The sequence below is a fragment of the Hypanus sabinus genome, chromosome 9 (genome assembly GCF_030144855.1).
Source record: "Hypanus sabinus isolate sHypSab1 chromosome 9, sHypSab1.hap1, whole genome shotgun sequence".
Lineage (NCBI taxonomy): Eukaryota > Metazoa > Chordata > Chondrichthyes > Myliobatiformes > Dasyatidae > Hypanus > Hypanus sabinus.
The window spans coordinates 56516098-56541135 of record NC_082714.1 but is presented as its reverse complement, the minus strand read 5'-3'; the positions used below and the strand labels follow the sequence as shown (position 1 = coordinate 56541135).

Here is a 25038-nt window from a genome sequence, read left to right as displayed (position 1 = left end):
TTCTACCTTGGTTTGACCTTCTGAAGTGCAATACCTCACACTTGTTCGCATTAAGCTCCATCTGCCATTTTTCAGCACATTCCTCCAACTGGTCCATATCCCTCTGCAAGCTTTGAAAACCTTCCTCACTGTCCACTACACCTCCAATCTTTGTATCATCAGCAAATTTGCTGATCCAGTTTGCCATATTATCATCCAGATCATTGATATAGATGACAAATAACAATGGACCCAGCACTGATCCCTGTGGCACACCCCTAGTCACAGGCCTCCACTCAGAGTAGCAATCCTCCACTGCCACTGTCTAGCTTCTTCCATTGAGCCAATGTCTAATCCAATTTACTACCTCTCCATGTATACCTAGTGGCTGAATCTTCCTAACTAACCTCCCACGCGGGACCTTGTCAAAATCCTTACTGAACCATGTATACAACATCCACTGCCTTCCCTTCATCCACTGTCCTGGTAACTTCCTTGAAAAACTCTAATAGATTGGTTAAACGTGACCTACCATGCACAAAGCCATGCTGACTTTTTCTAATAAGTCCCTGTTTATCCAAATACTTGTAGATCCTATCTCTTAGTATTCCTTCCAATAATTTACCTACTACCAATGTCAAATTTACCGACCTACAAGTCCCCAGCTTACTTTTTGAGGCTTTTTTTAAACAATGGAACTACATAAGCTATTAATGCAGTCTTTCGGGAGCTGGAGTTTGATGCACTTCCTGCAGGTGTAGTCATCAGGGAGAATATCAGGTTCCGTGAGTTCTCACATCCTACATGAGTATTCCTCTGCCATTCTGCCTGCACTGTATTATGGGCACTCAAGACCAAATCAGCAATAATGAAAGGAATAATTTACCCTTCTTGCCTGTTACTTTGCCCTCAGCCTCTTCTCGATAAAGCCTCTAAGTTCCCACTCCGATGGCCATTCCGCTAGACCCTATCTCTCTTATGGTTTAAAAAAAATAAGAAAAAAACCCATGCAAGGAGAAAACTCATCGCGTTTAGTGTGGATTTCTCTACCCTCTGGTAATTTTGCCCCTCCTTCTTCCCTCTTATTCATTCCTCCACTCTGGTTTCTTGCCTCTTCTCCATACCTGCATGTCACATTCCCCTGGTGCCCCCCATCTTCCATTTCTCGTGTTGTCCACTCTCTCTCATCAGATTCCATCTTCTCCAGCCTTCCTTTTCCACATAATCAACTTACAGCTTCTCACTTCATTCCCCCCACCCCTTCCACCCACCTTAGTACATCTGTCATCTTCTGGCTTGTCTTCCCTTCCCCGTACCACCTTATGCTGGCTTCTTCCTCTTTCCTTTCTAGTGCTGATGAAGGATTTTGGCCCAAAACATGAACTCTTATTCATTTTCTTAGATGCTGCTTGACCTGAGTTCCACCAGCATTTTGTGTGCATAGTTCCTTTTCTTTCTCCTTTTACTTCCTTGCTCATTACAAGGACCTGTTCATGACCCATGTGCTGCAACTAGTCATCTAAGAATGGTGGAGCCAGCGTTCTGAATCCAGTTTATCTAGGACAAAACTCATGGGTTATCAAAGATATGTGCAGTACTTCCTGGGCTTATGGTGTGAATGACACAAGATTATATGCTTATCATATGCTTATTTTCTCCAAAACTATTGTGGAATTAATTGAAGGGATTTTTTTTGGTAGCATTTATGCTGTCTGTATGCTCTAGACAATGGAATGTTCAATTTGTTGTGTTAGGAAAACGGCTCCTAATCTTGTTCTGGCAAATACTTAAATGTACTTCTGTAGAGGAGAAAATGATTTAGGGTGAATGTTTGACATCTACAGTTGAGGTTTTTATGAAGGTTCACTCATAACTGATCTGGGGTGTTTATCCTAGTTGGGTCTCCTTTCCAGGGCTGTTTGGAACCTGTCTTGATCTTGGGATATTAGAATAATCCCTAGGTATTGAGCTGAGAAATCTCTTTCAGTTTGGTTAACCAATGGAGTGCTCCATTTCTACACTTGAGGCCAAGTTAATGAACGTGTTTAAAGAAGAGAATTCTGGGCACAACGTGCACGAAAGGACTTGGGAGAGAAAGCAGAGATAGGTATTAGAGATCAGCAATGATTGCGTTGAGGCTTGAAGAGCTTGATGTCCCCCTTTCGTTTGATTTCCTCCAGTCTTAATAATAGAATATCAGGGTATTATCAGTGGAATGCTCTGTCTACCTTTGGCTGCTGTTTTACAGTCATTAGGTTGGACAGACCGCAGTGATTACAAGAATATTGCCAGGACTCAAGGGCCTAAGTTAAAAGGGGAAGTTGGGCAGGCTAGGACTTCATTCCTTGATGCATAGGTGTCCTTATAGAGGTGTGCAAAATCATGAGTTGCATAGACAGGATGAATGTACACATCCTTTTCCCAGATGAAGGGAATCAAAAACTAGAGAAACAAGTTTAAAGTGAGGGGGGAAGTTTTAAAAGGCTACATGCGGAGAAGTATTTAAAAGACATTTGGACAGGTACATGGATAAGAAAACTATCCATGGGGTTCCCAGCATGGGATCCATGGACCTCTCACTTAATGATAGGCATCCATGTCATAAAAAGGATTTAAAGGCCCTGCTTTAGAGGGATGTGGGCCAATTGAACTCACTTATATTGGCATCTTGGTTGGTGTGAGTGAGCTAGCTGGGTTAAAGAGCCTGTATCTGTGCTGTATTATTCTATTTCTCAGTTCTAGAATTAGAAAAATACTTCAAGTTTCAAGTAAAAAATTCTGCATGCAGAAAAGAAGCTGTGGTACATATAATTAGCAGGGACTTGAAAATCTAGGTTTGATAGGTTAGGGCTGAACTACAGACAAGGATACTTTGTAAACAAGCTATGATTGAACTACTTAGTGCTAGAGTCAGAATGTATGTTGATCAGTTATAGCCAGTTCTGGTCTCCAAGGTGTACTGGTGTAGAAAGTAACTACAAGGATCATCACAAAAGCAAAATAAAAACGACAGATGCTATATATCTGAAATTAAAGTACAAATTGCTTGAAATATTCATGAGCTCAGGCAGTACCTGGTGTGAGAGAGAGAAAAATCAGGGTTAATGGTTCAGTTTAATTATCTTTTCATCAGTTCTGTCTGATCAAAAACGGACTGGCTTCAGTAGAATAATGAAAGTAAAAGCCTTTTGATTAATTGAAAGGATGACTTGAATTGCATTCTTCTGTAATTATCTGGAGTGCTGCTGTTGAACCTTATGAGGACATTAGTGCTTCCTGGACTCGATTTAATAAATGAAGTTGTAGAACTCCCTTGATATTCTGTGAAATAACGCTGTTGTACTAAAGATTGTTTCAAGAATGTTGTATTTTCCCCCATATATATTTATTTATTAATTAAATTTTAGATAATTACAAAGAATAAATGTGATGATAAATAGTGAGAAAAATAATATTAACCCCCCCCCCTTAACCTTTATCTAAAGAAAGAAAAAAAAGAGAAAGATTGCCTGGATATCGGAGGATTCCCACATGCTCCTTGGAGTTCAAAATAATTTTAATATTTATTTTTACTTTCCCCAATTACTTTATAATTTTATCTTCAAAGGACCTATGTCCTATCTTTTGTAGGTATGGGAGCCAAATTTTCAAAAATATATCATGTTCATTTCTTAGATTGTATGTAATTTTTTCAAGTGGAATACAACTATGTATTTCATTATTCCAACAATCCATAGTTAAATATAAATCAGATTTCCAAGTAACTGCGAAAACTTTTTTGGCTACTGCCAATGCAATTTTTATAAATTTTTTCTGATACTTATTCAATTAAGTTTCGGTATTGTCCCTTCAATGTCTCCTAATAAAAATAATACTGGACTATGTGGGAGTTGTACTCCAGTAATTTGTTCCAATAAAAGTCTTAGATTTATCCAAAATGGTTGAATTTTAAAACAAGATGAAAAAAAATGTTGTATTTCTGGTGAATTGTATCCAAATTAGCACTAAAAGGGATTACCTTTGTACATTTGTAGATATGTGCTCTTTTCTCTAAGAGAATGAGCATCATCATTCCAATAATGTTGGAGTGGACACTGAAGCGACTGTGAAAGTTGATATATATCAGGAGTAATACAGTCTTTTCATAAATGCCACTAGATCACACTCGGTCAGATTTTTGGAGCACCATTCACAAGCAAACTGTTATTCATGCTTGTTTATTGTATTTTCTAGTTCTATAAACCTTTAAGAATATTAATTAATGCTGTTTATAAGAGGTTTTAGTATCTTAAAATAGTTTGAAAGCACCTAATTGTGTATATGCAATTTAGACATTCTAAGTTTACAAAGGCATATGTTTCAGTGATTGGCCTTGGAAAATAAATGGGATTCTTGTTTCTTCTTTCCTTTGTGCATAGTTGCCTGGTCCTCCTCTTAAGGGACCATGGAAAAGTGAAAATGGAGCTGTAACAAGTAATTAAAATACTTTCTGGTACAACTGGCACAAGCATTAGTTGCAGTTTCTCAAAAGTTTAGTAAACAAAAGTGAACAAGGTGCATTTTAGTATGATGAACAGAAGTGCAACAGTATTTCTCTGATGTTTTGATGAAGTTATGAGGTAGGTGCAGTTGTTCCCATGGTTGGTCAGGTGGTTACCAACAGTCATCTGGTTATTGTAAATATACTCACTGCTGGAATGCAACACTTCATGATATTCTGTTTTGTAACCCTAAAACTACCACAAATCCAAGCCGAATTTCACGTTTGTATTTGTAGGTTAGGTAAGAGATGTTCAATAAAGAATTGCTTATGTTAGTATAAACTTCAAATATTAATATTCAAATGACTTGGGAGAGTCAGAGGTAAAATCTTCAAAAAGCTTGTTTTTCGTGCAAAAGCACCTCTTACCCTTTTGCACATGGGATCAGCTTTTTATGAGCTAGTAACTGAAAGGTTAAAGAAAGTGTAATCCTATAAGTAGATTACACAGAGCTTTTCCTATTTTCCAGTTATGTCAAACCTTTCTTATGTTCCCAGTAAAAACAGAAAATATATCATGGTCAAGATAGTGTGCAAAACCGCCTCTTCTGTTTTGAAGGGATAGAGTGCAAGAAAAGGAAGAACAGTTGATGGAAGAAAGGAAAAAGAGAAAAGACGACAAGAAGAAAAAGGAAGCCGCTCTGAAGAAGGTATTTGCTGTTGGAAGAGCTACATGATAAAATCAGATTATTTAGAATGTGTTCAAGACTTAACAAAATACAAATACTGAAACATGGAGAAGCAAGCAGTGTAACTTCAGTTTGACAATGGAGTATTCAGCATATTCAAGAGGTTTTGATTTATAGATTATTTCAAATAATGGGATAGTAGGAAAAGCAAACATTGCCTAGTAGGTTATATTATATTTGCCCCTTGACAAAGAATTTTGCTCTCCTGCTTAATAAACATTTTTCAATGTAAAGATCAATTTTTCAGTATGACACTTGATATATTTAACCTCTTTTAGGAAGAGTAAAGTTTGCAATGGGATGTTTCTTTTTTTGACATAATTTTATCCCCATTAATAGTGGAATGAGTTTTTGTTTGAATGGTAACATTAGGAACTAACTGCATCTCTTACCCTTTATTCGCTAGTTCAGAGTCCGTTAGTTCTGTAAAAATCCTCATTAGTATTGGTTGCATCTGGGTGGCAAGTAACAGGATTGCTGGTGTTTGGAAAATCCCATTTCTATATATTTTCTGTGAACAGTTGGTTGTGCTGCACATGTTTATGCATTGCTATATCCTTTGTAAAATATTTTGAAAATAAAAGTAACATTTTCTAAGATATTTTGTAAGTTGTTATTAAACTGTCTTACTAAATTTAAGTGCAAGCTTTCCTAACCTGATTACTCTTTTTTTGTTTCAGGCAATTGAACAAAAAAGCAAAGGTAAGGCTAGTTCATTGTTTCCTTTGAGTTTTTGCAGAAATGACGTGATAATGTTGCCATGAACCTTGGTTTCCTGGATACATGGGACTATACTGTCTGCTACATGGAAGTTTTCACTTTTATCACTCAAGGTTCACAGCAAGTTTCATGCATCTTGCATTTAGTATTAAAAGGAATAGATCGGTGATACAGTAAGTTAATTGCGAGGTTGGGAATAGTAATTCACCTTTAATGCTACAGTTTTAATGTAAAACATGTAAGTTTTCTGTTAGATTTCAAATTCATTTATTTACATTTATGTACATTGATACATCTGAAGGATATGCTCGCTGGTGGTGTTACACATTCCGGTGCCAACATAGCACGCCCACCACATTCACAGAACAAACAAGCAACAACAACAGGACCGCAGCAACAAAACAATAACAAAACGAGACACTTGCCTACCTCCCTCCCACGCATCTAGGTAGTCCTCTAACCCAAGAACATGCTATCTCCAGCTTTGTGAAATCACTGGCATTAGGCATTCAAATTCCGCAGTGGACTCACAGATCCAAGCTTTGGCTATCCGGCCTTGACCTCCAGTCTTCCATTCAACCTTTGGGCTTTGATCTTTTGTATGAACTCCAGGACTCTCAGATGATGAATTCACCCATGAGTACCTCAGTCACCAACCCCCGTGTCTCCTGCCCACGCGGAATTCCAGTCCTAGAATCAACCTATATTGATTAACTATGCAAAAAAAAGAAGCAGTGATTTTAAACTGTACACAGCTTCTAAGGAAAAGACTGTAGCATATGTTAATTATATCTCTGTATAGGTAACTCCTGCACTGCGACCATTAGGGTAATGGGAATTCAGAAATCACTATCTGAAAATTTTAGATACAAAACCATACTTACCATCACGGAACTCGTGGGAGAGAAAGTTAAATAAACACTTTTTTTAAAAACCCGTTTCTTCACAAGTGAAGATGGCGCAGATTCATGTCATGGAAAGTCACAATATGGTGAGTTTTCTCCTATACAAGTATAGAGATTATAGTATATTTTTACTTTATAAAATTGGAGATGAGGATGGAATAAAAATTCGTTGAATTAAGTTACACAAACTGATTTCTGTTCAAAATATCCCATCTTGAAGTGCTATAAAATTTTCAGAAAATTGTTATGCCCCATATCTCAGCATGTGTTGCCAACAGGGTGCAGCAGACATTTCATTCTTATGAACTGGATGTGTTGTAATGAATATATTTATTATAATGGCAGTCATGCTTTTATTAGTTTTTTTAATTATATAGCTTTCATAAAACCTTAAGAAAAGTAAAATACAAATACCAGAGCACTGTAACCTTTTAATCAAAACACTGCATCGTAAGGTGGAGACTGAAAGCCTGCCGTTGTTCAACGGCTGATTCAGGTATTCTCCCGACACTGCTGTGCTGCTTTTATTACTTTGCACTCGTTATCTTTTCATTATATTAATGGTATGTTAAGTACATATGTGTGATGATCAAGTAAGACAAATACTGCTTACTGGTAGCACATAAATTCAAAGTTGGAAATGATGCAGATGCCAAGCTACTTCATTATATATTTCAAAATCCAAAACTCTTCCAACCCCAAACATTTTAGATAAGGGTAATCAAACTGCAGCAGAAGTTTAAAAAAATAAATTCCCATACCCCCTTGACGAGCAATAATATTTTCGGCCAATCTCAGTGTTGACTGAGGATCAGATGTGGAACCACCTGACTTATTGGTTGAATTAATTAAGTAGCTATTGGTTAACAATACCTGAACTTAGGCTATATTTAATTTACCTTGCAATGAGTTGCTTCCTGGCCATTTATGAAGATAATTAAAGGGCAGCCACATTGCTGTGGGTTTGGAATTGTTTTCAGTTCTGACCGAAAAGGATGGCAGTAAAGATCATTATTGAATTATAAAGAATTTTATGATTTGTTTCAAAGCTTTACAGTCATCAAAGTATGTATACTTTATGCAATGTTGAGATTTGTCTCCTTATAGCCAGCCAAAAAAAAGCCTCAAAAGAATCCATTTTAAAAAAAAGACCATCAAACACCCAATACATAGAGAAAAAAACAAATCATGCAACCAATAAAAGTAAGCAAGTATCATTCAGAACTGGAGTTTTACGAAAGATACGAAGCCAGGCATTGCTGCAGCTGGAGAAGGCCACAGCCTCAGTTCAGGTCATAGAGAAGCATGCAGAACCAGCCCTTGCTTCTGGTTTTTTGCTTAAATTGTCCTCGCTCTGGGTCTTGGTGCCTCCCCCTCCCCCCCAAGGTTTAGCCTATACCCAACCTTTCCGATCTAGCCCGGCACTTAAATCTATCAGACATTGGGACTTCCTTCAGTCTTGGGGATATTTTGACTCTGCTTCAATCCTGTCTCCGTTTGCCAGGATCATGACTTGCTTCCACTACCCTTTGCTTGCCTCGTCATTGTCAGAGTTGTTAGTATTAAGTAGTCACTGGGCATCAACAGTGCCATCTTAAACTGGAAGTTATTTAATTAACTGAATATAGTTTCCTTTTTTGCCAGTAGAATTTGTATATGCCTTTGAATCAATAATCCATGCCCCCAGATCCTATAATCTTAACACTATATCCTTGTCAAGATGCATCACATCTTGGTAAGGCATTGCTCTGCCCTCCATCAGAAGAAACTACACACAATTGTGGACATATCTCAATCAAAATTGAGTATTAATGTACAAGTATATACAGTGCCTATAATACTTATTCCCCCCCCCCCCCCCCGCAAGAAAGTTTTCTTGTTTTATTGATTTACAACATTGAATCACAGTGGATTTAATTTGGCTTTTTTTGATACTGAACAACAGAAAAAGACTCTTGTGTCAAAGTGAAAACAGATCTCTATGAAGTGATCTAAATTATTCACCCCCTTCAAGTTGGTGTTTAGTGGCTGCACCTTTAGCAGCATTTACAGCCTTGAGTGTATGTGGATAGGTCTCTATCAGCTTTGCATATCTGGATACTGCAATTTTTCTCCATTCTTTACAAAACTGCTCAAGTGCTGTTAGATTGCATAGGGTTCATGAGTGAACAGCTGTTTTCAAGTCTAGCCACAAATTCTCAATTGGATTGAGATCTGGACTCTGATTTGGCCACTCCAGGACATTAACTTTGGTGTTTTAAGCCATTCTTGTGTAGCTTTGGCTTTATGCCTGGGGTCATTGTCTTCCTGGAAAACAAATCTCAAGTCACAGTTCTCTTGCAGTTTTCCTCCAGTATTTCCCTATATTTTGCTGCATTCATTTTATCCTCTATTTTCACAAGCTTTCCAGGACCTGCTGCAGTGAAGCATCCCCACAGCATGATGCAGCCACCACCGTGCGTCATAGTAGGGTTGGTGTGTTTTTGATGATGCGCGATGTTTGGCTTGTACCAAGCATCATGTTTAGTCTGATGGCCAAAAAGCTCAATTTTGGTTTCATCAGACCAGAGAGCCTTCTTCCAGCTGATGTCTGAATCTCCCACATGCCTTCTGCCAAATATCAGTCAAGGTTTTGTGAATTTTTTTCAACAGTGGCTTTCTCTTTGCCACTCTCCCATAAAGCTGCAACTGGTGAAGCACCCGGACCACAGATATTGTATGCGCAGAATCTCCCATCTCAGTCACTGAACTTGTAATTCCTCCAGAGCTGGTGTCCTCCCTCACTAGTTCCCTTCTTGCACAGTCACTCAATTTTTGAGGACGGCCAGCTCTAGGCAGATTTACAGTTGTGCTATACAGGCGGGGAATGCTTATTATAGGCACTGTATATAGATACAAAGCAAAATACTTGCAGCAGCTTCACAGGCATATGGCATCATACAAGCAGCATGAACAGGTTAAACAAATTGTGCACAACTTTTATAAGAAAATAACAAAATTGAAACAAAGAAGTTCTGTTGGTGCAAAGTGATCAGAATGGACGTAGTGTTGCTAACTAGTGATGAGGGCTTATCTCAAAAACCAGCCCTCCTGACTTCGTCGATCTATCTGGTCACTTAGGAAATTAACCAACGTAATCAAAGACCCCTCCCATCCTAGTCACTTGCTCTCTCTTAACCCTCCCCCCCTCGTTTGGGCAGAAGATTTAAAAAAATGTTTGAGAATGTATATTGCCAGGTTCAAGGACAGTTTCGATTTCACTATTCTAGGACTCTTGCACAGACCTTTTCTCTGATAATGATAAACACTTCATCTCTCGGTCTACATCAATATGGCCCTTGAACCATGCATTCACTTTAACTGCACAACTATATTCTGCAATCTATTACTATGTTTTCTTTTTGTATTACTTGAATGCTGGTGTTTGGAATGATTTCTGGCTGGCATTGAAAACAAAGATTTTCACTGTATCGTGATAAATGTGACAATAAAAAATCACAAGGCTATAATTTAGGCCATTTGGCACATTGAATCTGCTCGGCCATTTGATCATGTCTGATATATTTCCTCTCTCAACCCTATTCTTCTGCCTTCTCCCTGTAATCTTTGACACCCTTCCTGATCAAAGAGGTCTTAAAGAGAGACTTGGCCTCTTCTGCTGTCTGTGACAATGGATTCTGCAGATTCACTACCCTCTGGCTAAGAAATTCCTCCTCATCTTGCAAAGGGATGTCCTTGTATTCTGAGGCTGTGCCATCTGGTCCACTGTTGAAAACGTCCTCTACACTTCCAGTCTATCTATGTATTTCAGTATTTAAAGTCAAAGTGCATACATGTCACCACATACAACTTTGAAATTCTTCTCTGTGGGAGTAATATACAAACCCCATTTCCAGAAAAGTTGGGATATTTTCCAAAATGCAATAAAAACTAAAATCTGTGATATGTTAATTCACGTGAGCCTTTATTTAACTGACAAAAGTACAAAGAAAAGATTTTCAATAGTTTTACTGACCAACTTAATTGTATTTTGTAAATATACACACATTTAGAATTTGATGGCTGCAACACACTGAACAAAAGTTGGGACAGAGGCATGTTTACCATTGTGTTACATCACTTTTCCTTTTAATAACACTTTTTAAATCATTTTGGAACTGAGGATACTAATTGTAGTAAATTTGCAATTGGAAATTTTGTCCATTCTTGCTTGATTTAAGATTTCAGCTGCTCAGCAGTCCGTGGTCTCCTTTGTCTGATTCTCCTCTTCATGATGCGCCATACATTTTCAATAGGAGATAGATCTGGACTGGCAGCAGGCCAGTCAAGCACACACTCTGTGTCTACAAAGCCATGCAGTTGTAGCCCGTGCAGAATGTGGTCTGGCATTGTCCTGCTGAAGTAAGCATGGACGTCCTGGGAAGAGACGTCACCTTGATGGCAACATATGTCTCTCTAAAATCCTAATATACGCCTCAGAGTCCATGGTACCTTCACATACATGCAACTCACCCATGCTGTGGGCACTGATGCACCCCCATACCATCACAGATGCTGGCTTTTGCACCTTTCGCTGATAACAATCAGGATGGTCGTTTTCATCTTGCACAGAGAACTCGATGCCAGTTTTTTCCGAAAACTAACTGAAATGTGGACTCATCTGACCACAGCACATGGTTCCACAGTCTTTCGGTCCATCTGAGATGAGCTCGAGCCCAGAGAACTCGCCGGTGTTTCTGCATAGAGTTGATGTACGGCTTCCTCCTTGTGTAATACAGTTTCAAGTTGCACTTCTGGATGCAGTGACAGACTGTGTTAAGTGACAATGGTTTTCCGAAGTACTCCTGAGCCCAGATGGCTATAATTGTCACAGTAACATGACAGTTTCTTAGGCAGTGCCACCTGAGGGCTCGAAGATCACACGCATTCAACAGTGGTTTCCGACCTTGCCCTTTACGCACTGAGGTGTCTCTGAATTCTCTGAATCTTTTCACAATATTATGTACTGTAGATGTTGAAAGACCTAAATTCTCTGCAGTCTTGCATTGGGAAATGTTCCTTTTGAACTGACTAACAATTCTCTCATGAATTTTGGCACAAAGGGGTGAGCCACGACCCATTCTTGCTCGCAAAGACTGAGCCTTTGATGGATGCTACTTTTATACCCAATCATGATACCTCACCTGCTACCAATTAGCCTGCTAAATGTGGAGTCTTCTAAACCGGTGTTACTTGAATATTTTGTGCACTTTGCAATCTTATTTTAAGTCTGTCCCAACTTTTGTTGAGTGTGTTGCAGCCATCAAATTCTAAATTTGTGTATATTTACAAAATACAATTAAGTTGGTCCGTAAAACTATTGAAAATCTTTGTACTTTTGTCAGTTAAATAAAGGTTCATGTGAATTAACATATCACAGATTTTTGTTTTTATTGCATTTTGGAAAATATCTCAACTTTTCTGGAAATGGGGTTTGTAGAACAATAACTGAACAGGATCTGTGCAAATGCAGATGTAATAGCAATAGTATGAGTGTCAAATAACAAGACAAGTCTTTAAATGAGTGTGGTTATTCCCTTTTGTTCAAGAGCCTGATGGTTGAGGAGTAGTAACCATCTCTTTTGGGGCAGCTGTGACCTGTACAATAGGGTGGTTTGCACTTGAATCTGAGGGGGACCAATATCCTGGCAGTGAGGTTTGCTAATGCTATTGAGGAGAGTTTAAAATTGCTGGGGGTTGGGAACCAAACTGAAGAGAGGGAGGAAGGGGCAGTTGACTCACAAATAGAGAAAGCTTGGAGCCAGTGTGAGAGGGAGGATAGGCATGTGATAGAGAAGGGATGCACTTAGACTGATGGTTTGAGATGTGTCTATTTTAATGCGAGGAGTATCATGAACAAAGCTGGTGAGCTTAGAGCGTGGATCAGCACTTGGAGCTGTGATGATGTGGCCATTACAGAGATTTGGATGGCTCAGGAGCAGGAATATCTATTTAGAGTGCCAGGCTACAGGTGTTTCAGAAAGGATGGGGGGGGTTGGTGTTAAAAGTGGAGGCACGGCACTGCTGCTCAGAAATAGTGTCACAGCTGCAGAAAAGGAGAAAGTCATGAAGGGATTGTCTATGGAGTCTCTGTGAGTGGTAGTTAGAAACAGGAAGGGGTCAATAACTCTACTGGGTGTTTTTTTTTATATAGACCACCCAATAGTAACGGACATTGAAGAGCAGATAGGAAGACAGATTCTGGAACAGTGCAAAATAACGGGAGATTTTAATTTCCCCAATATTGATTGGCGTCTTCCTAGAGCAAGGGGTTTGAATGGGGTGGAGTTTGTTAGGTGTGCTTAGAAAGTTTTCCTGACACAGTATGTAGATAAGCCTACAAAAGGAGAGGCTGTACTTGATCTGGTATTGGGAAATGAACCTGGTCAGGTGTCAGGGCTCTCAGTGGGAGAGCATTTTGGAAATAGTGATCACAATTCTATCTCCTTTACCGTAGCATTGGAGAGGGATAACAGCAGACAAGTTAGGAAAACGTTTAATTGGAGTAAGGGGAAAATATGAAGCTATCAGGCAAGAACTTGGAAATATGAATTGGGGGCTGATGTTCTCAGGAAAATGTACAATGGAAATGCGGCAAATGCTCAGGGGATGTTTACATTGTGTTCTGCATATTTACATTCCAGTGAGACAGAGAAATGATGGTAGGGCACAAGAACCATGGTGTACAAAGGCTGTTGAAAATCTAGTCAGGAAGTAAAGCTTACCCTTTAAAAAAAAATCTAGGCAATGATAGAGGTCTAGAAAATTATAAGGTGAACAGGAAGGAGCTGTTGAATGAAATTAGGAAAGCCAGAAGGGGCCATGAGAAGGCCTTGGCAAGCAGGATTAAGGAAAACCCCAAGGCATTCTATAAGTATGTGAAGAGCAAGAGGATAAGACGTGAGAGAATAGGACCAATTAAGTCTGACAGTAGAAAAGTGTATGGAACTGGAGGAAGTAGCAGAGGGACTTAATGAATACTTTGCTTCAGTATTCACTATGGAAAAGGACCTTGGTGATTGTAGAGATGATTTGCAGTGGACTGAAAAGCTTGAGCTTATAGACATTAAGAAAAAGGATGTGCTGGAGCTTTCGGAAAGGATCAAGTTGGGTAAGTCACCGGGACTGAACGAGATATACCCCAGACTACTGTGGGAGGTGAGGGAGGAGATTGCTGAGCCTCTGGCAATGACCCTTGCATCATCGATGGGGTCGGGAGAGGTTCCAGAGGATTGGAGGGTCGCAAATGTTATTCCCTTATTCAAGAAAGGGAGTAAAGGTAGCCCAGGAAGTTATAGACCAGTGAGTCTTACTTCAGTGGTTGGTAAGTTGACAGAGGAGATCCTGAGAGGCAAGATGTATAAACATTTGGAGAGGCATGATATGATTAGGAATAGTCTGCGTGGCTTAGTCAAAGGCAGGTTGTGCCTTCCGAGCCTGATTGAATTTTTTTTAGAATGTGACTAAACACATTGACGGTAGAGCAGTAGATGTGTATATGGATTTCAGCAAGGCATTTGATAAGGTACCCCATGCAAGGCTCATTGAGAAAGTAAGGAGGTATGGGTTCCAAAGGGACATTGCTTTATGGATCCAGAATTGGCTTGCCCACAGAAGGCAAAGAGTGGTTGTAGATGGGTCATATTCTGCATGGAGATTGGTGACCAGTGGTGTGCCTCAGCAATATGGTCTGGAACCTCTTACCTTTGTGAGTTTTAAAAAATGACCTGGATGAGGAAATGGAGGGATGGTTTAGTAAATTTGTTGATGACACAAAGGTTGGAGGTGTTGTGGACAGTGTGGAGAGCTGTCAGAGGTTACAGTGGGACATCAATAGGATGCAAAACTGGCCTGAGAAGTGGCAGATGGAGTTCAACCCAGATAAATGTGAGGTGATTAATTTTGGTAGGTCAAATACTATTGCAGAATATAGTATTAATGGTAAGATTCTTGGCAGTGTGGAGGATCAGAGGGATCTTGGGGTCCGAGTCCGTAGGACCCTCGAAGCTACTGCGCAGGTTGATTCTGTGGTTAAGAAGGCGTATGGTGTATTGGCCTCCTCCAACTGTGGGATTTCGTTCAAGAGCCGAGAGGTAATGTTGCAGCTATATAGGATCCTGGTCAGACCCCAGGTGGAGTACTGTGCTCCATTCTGGTCACCTCACTACAGAAAAGATATGGAAACTATAGAAAGGGTGCAGGGATTTATAAGGATGTTGCCTGAATTGGGGAGCATGCCTTGTGAGAAAAGGTTCAGTGAACTTAGCGTTTCCTCCTTGGAGCGACGGAGGATGAGAGGTGACCTGATAGAGGTGTATAAGATGATGAGACGCATTGATCATGTGGATAGTCAGAGGCTTTTTCCCAGAGCTGAAATGCTTTAACATGAGAGGGCACCATTTTAAGGTACTTGGAGATGTCAGGGGTAAGTTTTTTTACACAGAGTGGTGAGTACATGGAATGGGCTGTGGCGACGGGTGGTGGAGGCGGATACAATAGGGTTTTTTAAGGGACTCTAGGGACATGGAGCTTTGAAAAATAGAGGGCTATGGGTAACCGTAAGTAATTTTTAAAATTAGTACATATTTGGCACAGCATTGTGGACGAAAAGGCCTGTGTTGTGCTATAAGTTTTCTATGTTTCAGTAAATGTTCTTGAACCTGGTAGATCAATTCCAGAGGCACTTGTACCTTCCACCTGATGGCAGCAGCTAGAAAAGAGCATGGCCTGGGTGGTAAGGAACACTGAAGGAGACTGCTCTTTTTTTACTGCAACATTTTGCGTCGATGTGCTCAGTGGTTTTACCCATGATGTACTGGGCTGAATCGACTACCTTTTGTAGAATTTTCCACTCAAAGGCATTGGTGTTCTCATACCAGGCTGTAATGCAGCCAGTCAGCACATTTTCCACCACACATCTATAGAAGTTTGCCAAGATTTTTGATGACATGCCGACCTGCCACAGACTGCTGAGGAAGGAGAGGTATTGTGCTTCCTTTATAATTATATTTATATGATGGGCCCAGGACAGGTCCTTTGAGATAGTGACATCAAGGAATTTAAAGTTACTGACCCTCTGCACCTCTGATCCTCTGATGATTAATGGCTAATGGACTTCTGGTTTCCCTTCCTGAAGTCTACAATAAGTTCCTTGATTTTATTGACATTGAGTGAGAGGTTGTTGTTATGACACCACTCAACCAAATTATTAATTTCCCTCTTGTATTCTGGTTCATCAGCCTTGATAAAGCCCACAACAGTGATGTCATCAGCAAACTTGTATTTATTGTTGGAGCTGTACCTAGCTACACAGTCAACGGTGTAAAGCGAGTAGAGTAGTGGGCTAAGTACACATCTCTGTGGTGCTCCTATGCTGATGGTGATTGTGGAGGAGATGTTTTTGCCAATCCAAACTGACTGGGGTCTGCAAGTCAGGAAATCCAGGAACCATTTGCACAAGGGTGACTTGAGGCCCATGTCTTGGAGCCTCAATAGGTTTCAATGATATTCTCACCTCATTCTTTTCAACTGCATCAGGTATAGGCCCAGAGCCATTAATTGCTCATGTATAAACCCTTCCATTGCTGGGGCTATTCTTCTGAACATTCTCTGGAGCTTCTCCAATGCCAGTACATCTTTTCTTAGATATGAGGCCCGAGACTGCTCATAATGCTCCAAGTGCAGTGTGATCAATACCATGTAAACCCACAGCATTACATGTCCACTGTATATGTTCTAGTCCAATCGAAATGACTGCTAACAGTGCATTTGAGTTCCTTACCAGTGACTCAATCTGAAAGTTACCTTTAGGGAATCCTGCACTAGGACTCCTAAGTCCATTTACACCTCCAAGTTTCCGAATTTGCTTCATTTCGAAAAAAGTTTACCTTTTTTATCTTCTACCAAAAGTGCATAACCATATATATCCCTACAGTGTATTCCATTTGGCATTTCTTTGCCCATTCTAATCTGTGCCTTTTTCAACTCCTTGCTTCCTCAACACTACCTGTCCTTCTGTCTATCTTCGTATTGTCTCCAAACTTGGTCACAGAGTCATCAATTCCATCGTCCAAACCATTGACATATAATGTGAAAAGAAGTGATCCGAACACTGACTCCTGCCAGTATCATTAGTCATCGGCAGCCAACCAGAAAAGGCTCCCTTTATTCCCACTCTTTGCCTCCTGCCAGTCAGCCAATCTTCCATCTCATCTTGTTTCGCAGCCCAAGTACAGCACCTTGTCAAAGGTATCTTGGAAATCCAATTACACGACTTCCACTGACACCCCTTTGTCTATCATGCCTGTCATTTATTCAACAAATTGCAACAGATTTTTCAGGCAAAATTTCCCCCAAGGAAACCATGCTGCTTTTGGCCCATTTTGTTATGTGCCTCCAAGAACCCCCAAAAACCTCACTTAGTAATTGACACCAATATCTTGCCAACCACTGGAGGCCTATAATTTACAGACTTTTGCACCTCTCCCTTAAACAGTGGAGTGACATTGCCCTTTTTCAGTCCTCTGGAACCATCCCACAATCTAGTGATTCTTGAAACATCACTAATAATGCCCCCAGTCTTTTCAGCTGCCCATTTCAGAACCCTGTAGTGTGGTCCATCTGGTCCCAGCGATTATACTTCCGTTAATGCCCCTCCTCCTCATCCCATTCCTTATTTATTTATCCCCGCCTTTTTTTCTCTCTACCCCTCTCACAATCACTCCTTTCCCTGCTCTCCATCTCCCTCTGGTGCTCCCCTCCCCCTTTCTTTCGCCCTAGCCTCCCATCCCATGATCCTTTCCCTTCTCCAGCTGTGTATCCCTTTTGCCATCAATTTTCCAGCTCTCAGCTTCATCATCCCCCCCCCCCCCCCCCCGTCTTCTATCATTTTGGATCTTCCCTCTCCCTCCTCCCACTTGCAAATCTGTTACTATCTTTTCTTTCAGTTAGTCCTGCCGAGGGGTCTCAGCCCGAAATGTCAACTGTACTTCTTCCTATAGATGCTGCCTGGCCTAGTGTGTTCCACTAGCATTAAGAGTGTGTTCCAGGGACTTATCTACCTTCAGATTTTTAGCTTCCTTCTTAGTAATAGCAACTGCATTCAGCTCTGCCTCTTGACACTATTGAATTTTCAGCATCTTGTTGGTGTTTCCCCACAGTAAAGACTGATGCAAAATACTTACTGAGTTTGTCTGCCGTTTCTTTCTTTCCCATTATTACCTCTTCATTGTCATTTTCTGGCAATCCAATATCCTCTTTTCCTTTGCAACACGAGTGAATCTGCAGATACTGGAAATAAATAGAAAACACAAAATGCTGGCAGGACTCAGCAGGCCAGACAGCATCTATGGGAGGAGGTAATAACGACGTTTCGGGCCGAAACCCTTCATCAGGAGTGAAGTAACATGGGATGGTCGAGGGGGGGGGATAAAAAGTGGGGGGAGGGATAAAGTAGAGAGCTGGGAAGTGATAGGCTGGAGGGAAATGGGTTGGGGGAAGGTGGAGAATTATGGGAAATAAAAGGTAGGGCTGTAGGGAGAGATTATAGTGAGGGGGGGATAAAGAAAGAGAACCAGACTAAAATAATAGATAGGGATGGGGGTAAGGGTGGGGGGCAGGGGTATCAACAGAGGTCAGTGAGTTGGATGTTCATGCTGGTAGGAAGGAGGCTACCTAGACGGGAGATAAAGTATTGCTCTATTGACCTGCGTGTGGCCTCATCTTGATGGTAGAGGAGGCCATGGACAGACATGTCGGAGTGGGAGTGGTCTGTGGAATTGAAGTGTGCGGCCACAGGGAGATCCTGCCACTGCTGGAGGACTGAGCGCCGGTGTTCGGCGAAACGGTTTCCCAGTCTGCGACGGGTTTCCCCGATGTATAAATGGGCACATCGGGAGCACCGGATACAGTATATCACCCAGTTGACTCGCAGGTGAAGTGGTGCCTCACCTGAAAGGACTGTCTGGGGCCTGGAATGGTGGTGAGGGAAGAAGTGTGGGGGGAGGGGTAGCACTTCTTCCGTTTGCCGGGATGAGTGCCCGGAGGGAGGTCCGTGGGGAGGGATGGGGGGGGGATGAATGGACAAGGGAGTCGCGTTGGGAGCGATCCCTGCGGAAAGCTGAGAGTGGGGGGGGAGGGGAAGATGTGGTTGGTGGTGGGATCACGTAGGAGGTGGCGGAAGTTATGGAGGATTATGCGTTGGTTCTGTAGGCTGGTAGGGTGATAGCTGATGGGTCTTTTCCTTTCTTTTCTCTACATATCTGAGAAAACCTTTGGAATCTTACATTATTGGCTAACTTACTGTAATATTTCATCTTTAATCATTACTTGTTTTTAAGTTGCCTTCTGTTGGTTTTTAGAAGCTTCCCACAAATTTTTGCTCTATTATATACTATCTCTCTTGCTTTTTATGCTGTCTTTGATTTCCTTCATCAGCCACGATTGCCTCATGGTTTTGAAAGTTGTTGCTACTTCAGGATGAACCAGTACTATGCCTTTTGAGTTACTCCCAGAAACTCCAGCTATTGTTGCTGTGCTGCCATCCCTGCCAGTATCCCCTTCAAATCAACCTGGGCCAACTGCTCTTATGTCTCTGTAGTTGCTATTACTACACTGTGATACTGATACTGCCGACTTTAACTTCTCCCTCTCAAACTGCAGGGTGAATTGTATTGTATAATGATCACTGCCTCCTAAGAGTTCTTTTACCTGAAGCTCCTTAATGAAATCTTGTTCATTAAACAACACTTGATCCAGAATTGCCTCTTCCCTAGTGGGCAGATACCTTCTCTTGGGATCCAGCACCAACCACATTGTCCCAGTTAACCTGCATATTGAAATCCTCTTTGACAATCATAACATTGCCCTTTTTACATGCTTTTTTTAAAACCCCTTTAGTAATTTGTACCCCATATCCCATCTACTGTTTGGAGGCCTGTATACAACTCCCATCAAGATCTTTTTACCATTGCAGTTCCTTAATTCTAACCACAATGATTCTACATGTTCTGCCCCATGTCACTTCTTTCTATGGATTTGATTCGATTCTTTACTAACAGAGCCACTCCATCCTTCTGCCCACCTCGTGTCCTTTTGATAATGTGTATCCTTGGATGTTAAGCTCTCAACTGTGATGATCTTCCAGCCAGTCTCGGTAATGCTGACGATATCATACCCACCAATTTCTGAAACTGCACTAGGAGATCAACTACCTTGATTTGTATACCTTGTGCATTTAAATATAACATTTTCAGTCCTGTATTCATAACCTTTTCAATTTTATCTCTTTCTAAATTTTTTGTCCTTTATTCGAATTAAACTTGAGACTTCGATAATCTCTCCTGCATTCTCCTTCCACTTCACTTTTCCAAGCTGTTGAACCAACCACTCACCCTCTCCTCCCTCTCCCCCCCCCCCCCACCCACCTCCCCAGCTATATAGTTTAAAGCTCTATCCACAGTCCTAGTTTTGTGATTTACTAGGACCCTGGTTACAGCATGGTTCAGACAGGGTGCATCCCATCGAAACAGTTCCCTTATTCCCCAATACTGGTGCCAGTGTCCCACGAATTCCAACCTATTTCTCCCACGCTAATCTGTGAGCCATGTATTTAGTTCTCTGATTTTGTTAACCCTGTGTAAATTTGCACGTGATTCAGGTAACAATGCAGAGATTATTACCTTTATGGTTCTGCATATTAATTTAGTCCCTAACTTCTCAAATTTCTTCACCAGCACCTCTCCTTGTTCTTCCTACATTTTTGATAGGCACATGTACCATGGCAAATGGATCTTTCTGCTGTCACTGCAGATCAGATGAGATGTCCTGAAGCTGGGCAGACAGCACAGCTTTGTGTCAAAGAATTGTCTATTCCCCTATCTATACTATCCCCAATTACAATTATAGTTGCAAGAAGAAAAATTGTGAACCCTTTGGAATGACCTGGTTTTCTGCATTAATTATGCATAAAATGTGGTCTATTCTGTATCTAGGTCACAATAATAGACAAACACAATCCGCCTAAACTAATAACACAAACAATTGTACTACTTTCTTTTTGAACACATTGTTTAACCATTTACAGTCCAGGCTGGAAGAAGTATGTGAACCCTTGTATTTAATAACTGGTGGAATCTCTGTTAGCAGCAATAACCTCAACCAAATATTTCCTGTAGCTGCGGATCAGAATTGCGCAATGGCACGGGGGAATCTTAGACCATTTCTCCATACAAAACTGTTTCAGTTCATCAATATTTCTGGGATACCTTGCATGAATAGCCCTCTTCAGGTCATGCCATCGCATCTCAATTGGGTTAAGGTCTTGACTCTGACTTGGCCATTTCAAAACATGAATTGTCTTTTTAAACCATTTTGTTGATTTACTCTTGTGTTTTGGATCATTGTCTTGTTGCATTATCCAACTCCTATTAAGTTTCAGGTGACGGATCGCTATCCTGACATTCTCCTGTATAATGTCTTGAGAGAATGTTGAATTAGTTTCCTTCCACGATTGCAAGCAGTTCTGGCCCTAAGGCAGCAAAGCAGCCCCAAACCAAAATGCTCCTTCCACCATGTTACACGGATGGGATGAGGTTTTTGTGTTGGTGTGTAGTGCCCTTTTTGCTCCAAACATAGCGGTGGATATTTCTGCCAAAAAGTTAAACTTCTGTCTCATCTGTCCACAAAACATCCCTGGAGCATTGCAGAACATCCAGATGGTACTTTGCAAACTTGATGTACAGCAATGTAATTTTTTATTTTGGAGAGCAGTGGTTTCCTCCATGGTGTCCTTCCATGAACACCATTCTTGTTCATTGTTTTTCTTGTAGTTTTTCTTGTACAACAGACTTTAGCAAGTTCTAGAAATTTCTGCAGGTCTTTTGCTGTTACCCTTGGGTTCCTTTTCACCTCCTTCAGTACTGCCCATTGTGCTCTTTGTGTGATCTTTGCAGGATGCCTACTCCTAGAGAGAGTAGCAATAGTACTGAATTTTCTTTATTTGTAGATAATTTCTTGTACTGTGGACTGATGAAAACACAGACTTTTGTAGCCTTTTCCAGCTTTGTACATCTCTGCAGTTCTTCTATCTCAGACATGCTGGGCAAGCCCAAAGTTGAGGCACCTCCAGCATCTTGGATCCCCATATTTGCTTCACCTGCAGTCCCTGACCATAGAACAAATTTGAAGTAGTAGTAGTTTTTCTGTAATATTTCTGATTGGGTGTGACTGTTCTTGTCAATAGTGTCCAGTTAACTCCTCTTCTCCCTGATACATCATAGTGTTTAATCCAGTTCTGAACTTGATTTACTTCTGTCTTATATGCCCTACTTGACCAGTCATTGTGGCAATATGAAATTTGTTATCAATATTTTTAGGCTAAAATTTTTAAAATTGTATTTGTTCTCCAGTCCTTTTACTTCCAACCTGGAGAAAATCTGTCAGCAAGACGTTATTAAATAAAGTATCTTTAAAAAGCTGAAGAAATATAGACTAGTTTTGAGTAACTTACTTTCAAACTGTTTACCTTAGAGGTTTGTTTTCAATGAACAGCTGGACAAGATTTGAATGTCAGAGGAATAATGCTGTCTACCAAAGTTTTACCTGCATTTTTTGTTTATGTCACTGGCATTTATTATCCGCCTTGATTGTTCATGAACTGAGGAGCTGTTAAGAGTCGAGAGCTTTGGTGAGTTTGAGGCATATACTAGGTAAATATTCTGTCTGGGCCCCCAAATTTATACCCACTTAAGCTGCCTATCTGTATACTCTGTTTCAAACAACCACTCAGCTTATCCAATCTTGCCATGATTTTCTAGCCATGGTGACATCTTTGTAAATATCCTTGGTATCCTCTGTTGTGGAATCACTGCCTTCCCATGTAGGTTTCCTTACTAAGATGCTGGTTTCTGGGACAACATTTCAAACATTCATTAACCAAACAAGGTTTTTCTTTTCACTCTTCAATGGTGGATTTTGAATGAGGCTTTTCCTTTTCAGCTGATAAAGCTGTCCATAAGCATAGACCAGTATTTTCCATCACTCAGAAACAATGCTGTCCTCCAAAAGTCTCTTCAGGGTGAGCTATTTAAGTGATACTAGCTTCTTGCTCTTCCTGTGCTTTTAACTGATCTTCATTTGATTGTGCTTTGTCATGCAATTCTAGTAACTCTTCCATGTCATCTAAGTTTACTTCATCAATCTGCCTCCTTTGCCAAGAAGACCATGTCTAAGAGATATCTCAGATTTATAAATATGTGGATACACACTGTCCATCTTTTCCTCCATATGTAGCTGTTGTTCCCTGGGTTATATCATCACTGATGCAGTGTGCAGCTGTCTTCGTATTGTATCTCTTACAAATATTTTGCATCTTGAAGCTTGGATCACTTCTCTCGTACATAAAATGAAGGTCCATGAGAGCATCCTCTTCCGGGGGATCCTGATTTATTCACGTAAAGCACTTGATTAGGAAAACAGCCTTTTTCCATCATGATTTGTTTCACTTAATTTTCAACAAATTTCTCTGCTACTGCTGCCCCCATGAAAGGCGAACATTATACAGGTTTGCAGGTTGCTTGACAGGCCCTGACTCCAGTGACATTTTCAGAAGATTTTATTACTCTTCTCACATTCTTTCAAGTCTTGACATTTGACCTTGTGTTTTCCTGGTTTGTCAAACATATAATTTGATTCTGATTTTTAAACTACACACGTGTTTTTTCCATGCTCTCCATTACAATATCTGTTCTTCAAAATGCTTCTGGAATTACCTTCCGCAAGGACCAGTAGAGGAATATTAATAAATGGCCAATTGTGTGATAGAGAGTTATATTAATAAGCTTTGTTGCAGTGGATATTGTGAATGAAAACTACATTTTTATAGTTCAACTGACAGTCTAATGCCTAGCAATTTCTGTAGACATTGCTGTACTTGGGAACTTGTTCATTAAAATCAATCTATCCCTTTCTGCCCACTCCTGACATTTGAATTTCTGGCATACTGCTAGTACTGCTGGACAACACAAACTATGTCAGAATGCTGTTCATCGACTATAGCTCAGCACTTAATACCATCATTCCCACAATCCTGATTGAGAAGTTGCAGAACCTGGGCCTCTGTACCTCCATCTGCAATTGGATCCTCGACTTCCTAACTGGAAGACCACAATTTGTGCGGATTAGTGATAACATATCCTCTGCACTGACAATCAATACTGGTGCGCCTCAGAGTGTATGCTTAGCCCACTGCTGTACTCTCTATATACACATGACTGTGTGGCTAAGCATAACTGAAATACCTTCTATAAATTTGCTGACGATACAACATTGTTGGTAGGATCTCAGGTGGTGACAAGAGGGTGTACAGGAGTGAGATGTGCCAACTAGTGGAGTGGTGCCACAGCAACAACCTGGCACTCAATGTCAGTAAGACGAAAGAGCTGATTTTGGACTTCAGGAAGGGTAAGACGAAGGAACACATACCAATCCTCAGAGGGATCAGAAGTGGAGAGAGCAAGCAGCTTCAAGTTCCTGGGCAACAAGATCTCTGAGGATCTAACCTGGTCCCAACATATTGATGTAGTCATAAAGAAGGCAAGACAGCGGCTATACTTTATTGGAAGTTTGAAGAGATTTGGCTTGTCAACAAATACACTCAAAAACGTCTATACTTGTACCATGGAGAGCATTCTGACAGGCTACTTCATTGTCTGGTATGGGGGAGGGGTACTGCACAGGACCAAAAGAAGCTGCAGAAAGTTGTAAATCTACTCAGCTCCATCTTGGGTGCTAGCCTGCAAAGTACCCAGGACATCTTCAGGGAGCGGTGTCTCAGAAAGGCAGCATCCATTATTAAATGCCTCCAGTACCCAGGGCATGCTCTTTTCTCACTGTTACCATCAGGTAGGAGGTACAGAAACCTGAAGGCACGCACTCAGCGATTCAGGAACAGCTTCTTCCCCTCTGTCATCTGATTCCTAAATGGACATTGAATCTTTGGACACTACCTCACTTTTTTTTAAATATACAGTATTTTTGTTTTTGCACTTTTTAAAAATTATTCAATATATACAATTGATTTGTTTATGTATTAATTTTTTCTCTCTGCACGATTATGTATTACATTGAACTGCTGCTGCTAAGTTAACAAATTTCACATCACATGCCA

The 25038-nt window shown here is 40.6% G+C and overlaps 1 protein-coding gene across 7 annotated transcripts in view; it reads left to right on the top strand.

Annotated features, from left to right (window-relative positions):
- Positions 1 to 25038, top strand: part of LOC132399425 (trinucleotide repeat-containing gene 6A protein-like) — a 162299-nt gene that overhangs the window by 42158 nt on the left and 95103 nt on the right. For 5 of the 7 annotated variants that reach the window (XM_059979748.1, XM_059979742.1, XM_059979746.1 and 2 more), the window contains exons 3-4: positions 5079 to 5169; positions 5889 to 5910. In XM_059979748.1, coding sequence (XP_059835731.1) covers positions 5079 to 5169; positions 5889 to 5910 — 113 coding nt within the window. Of the gene's footprint in view, positions 1 to 5017; positions 5170 to 5888; positions 5911 to 25038 lie in introns of those variants that run through there. The other 2 variants (XM_059979743.1, XM_059979744.1) reach the window with 2 other exon arrangements.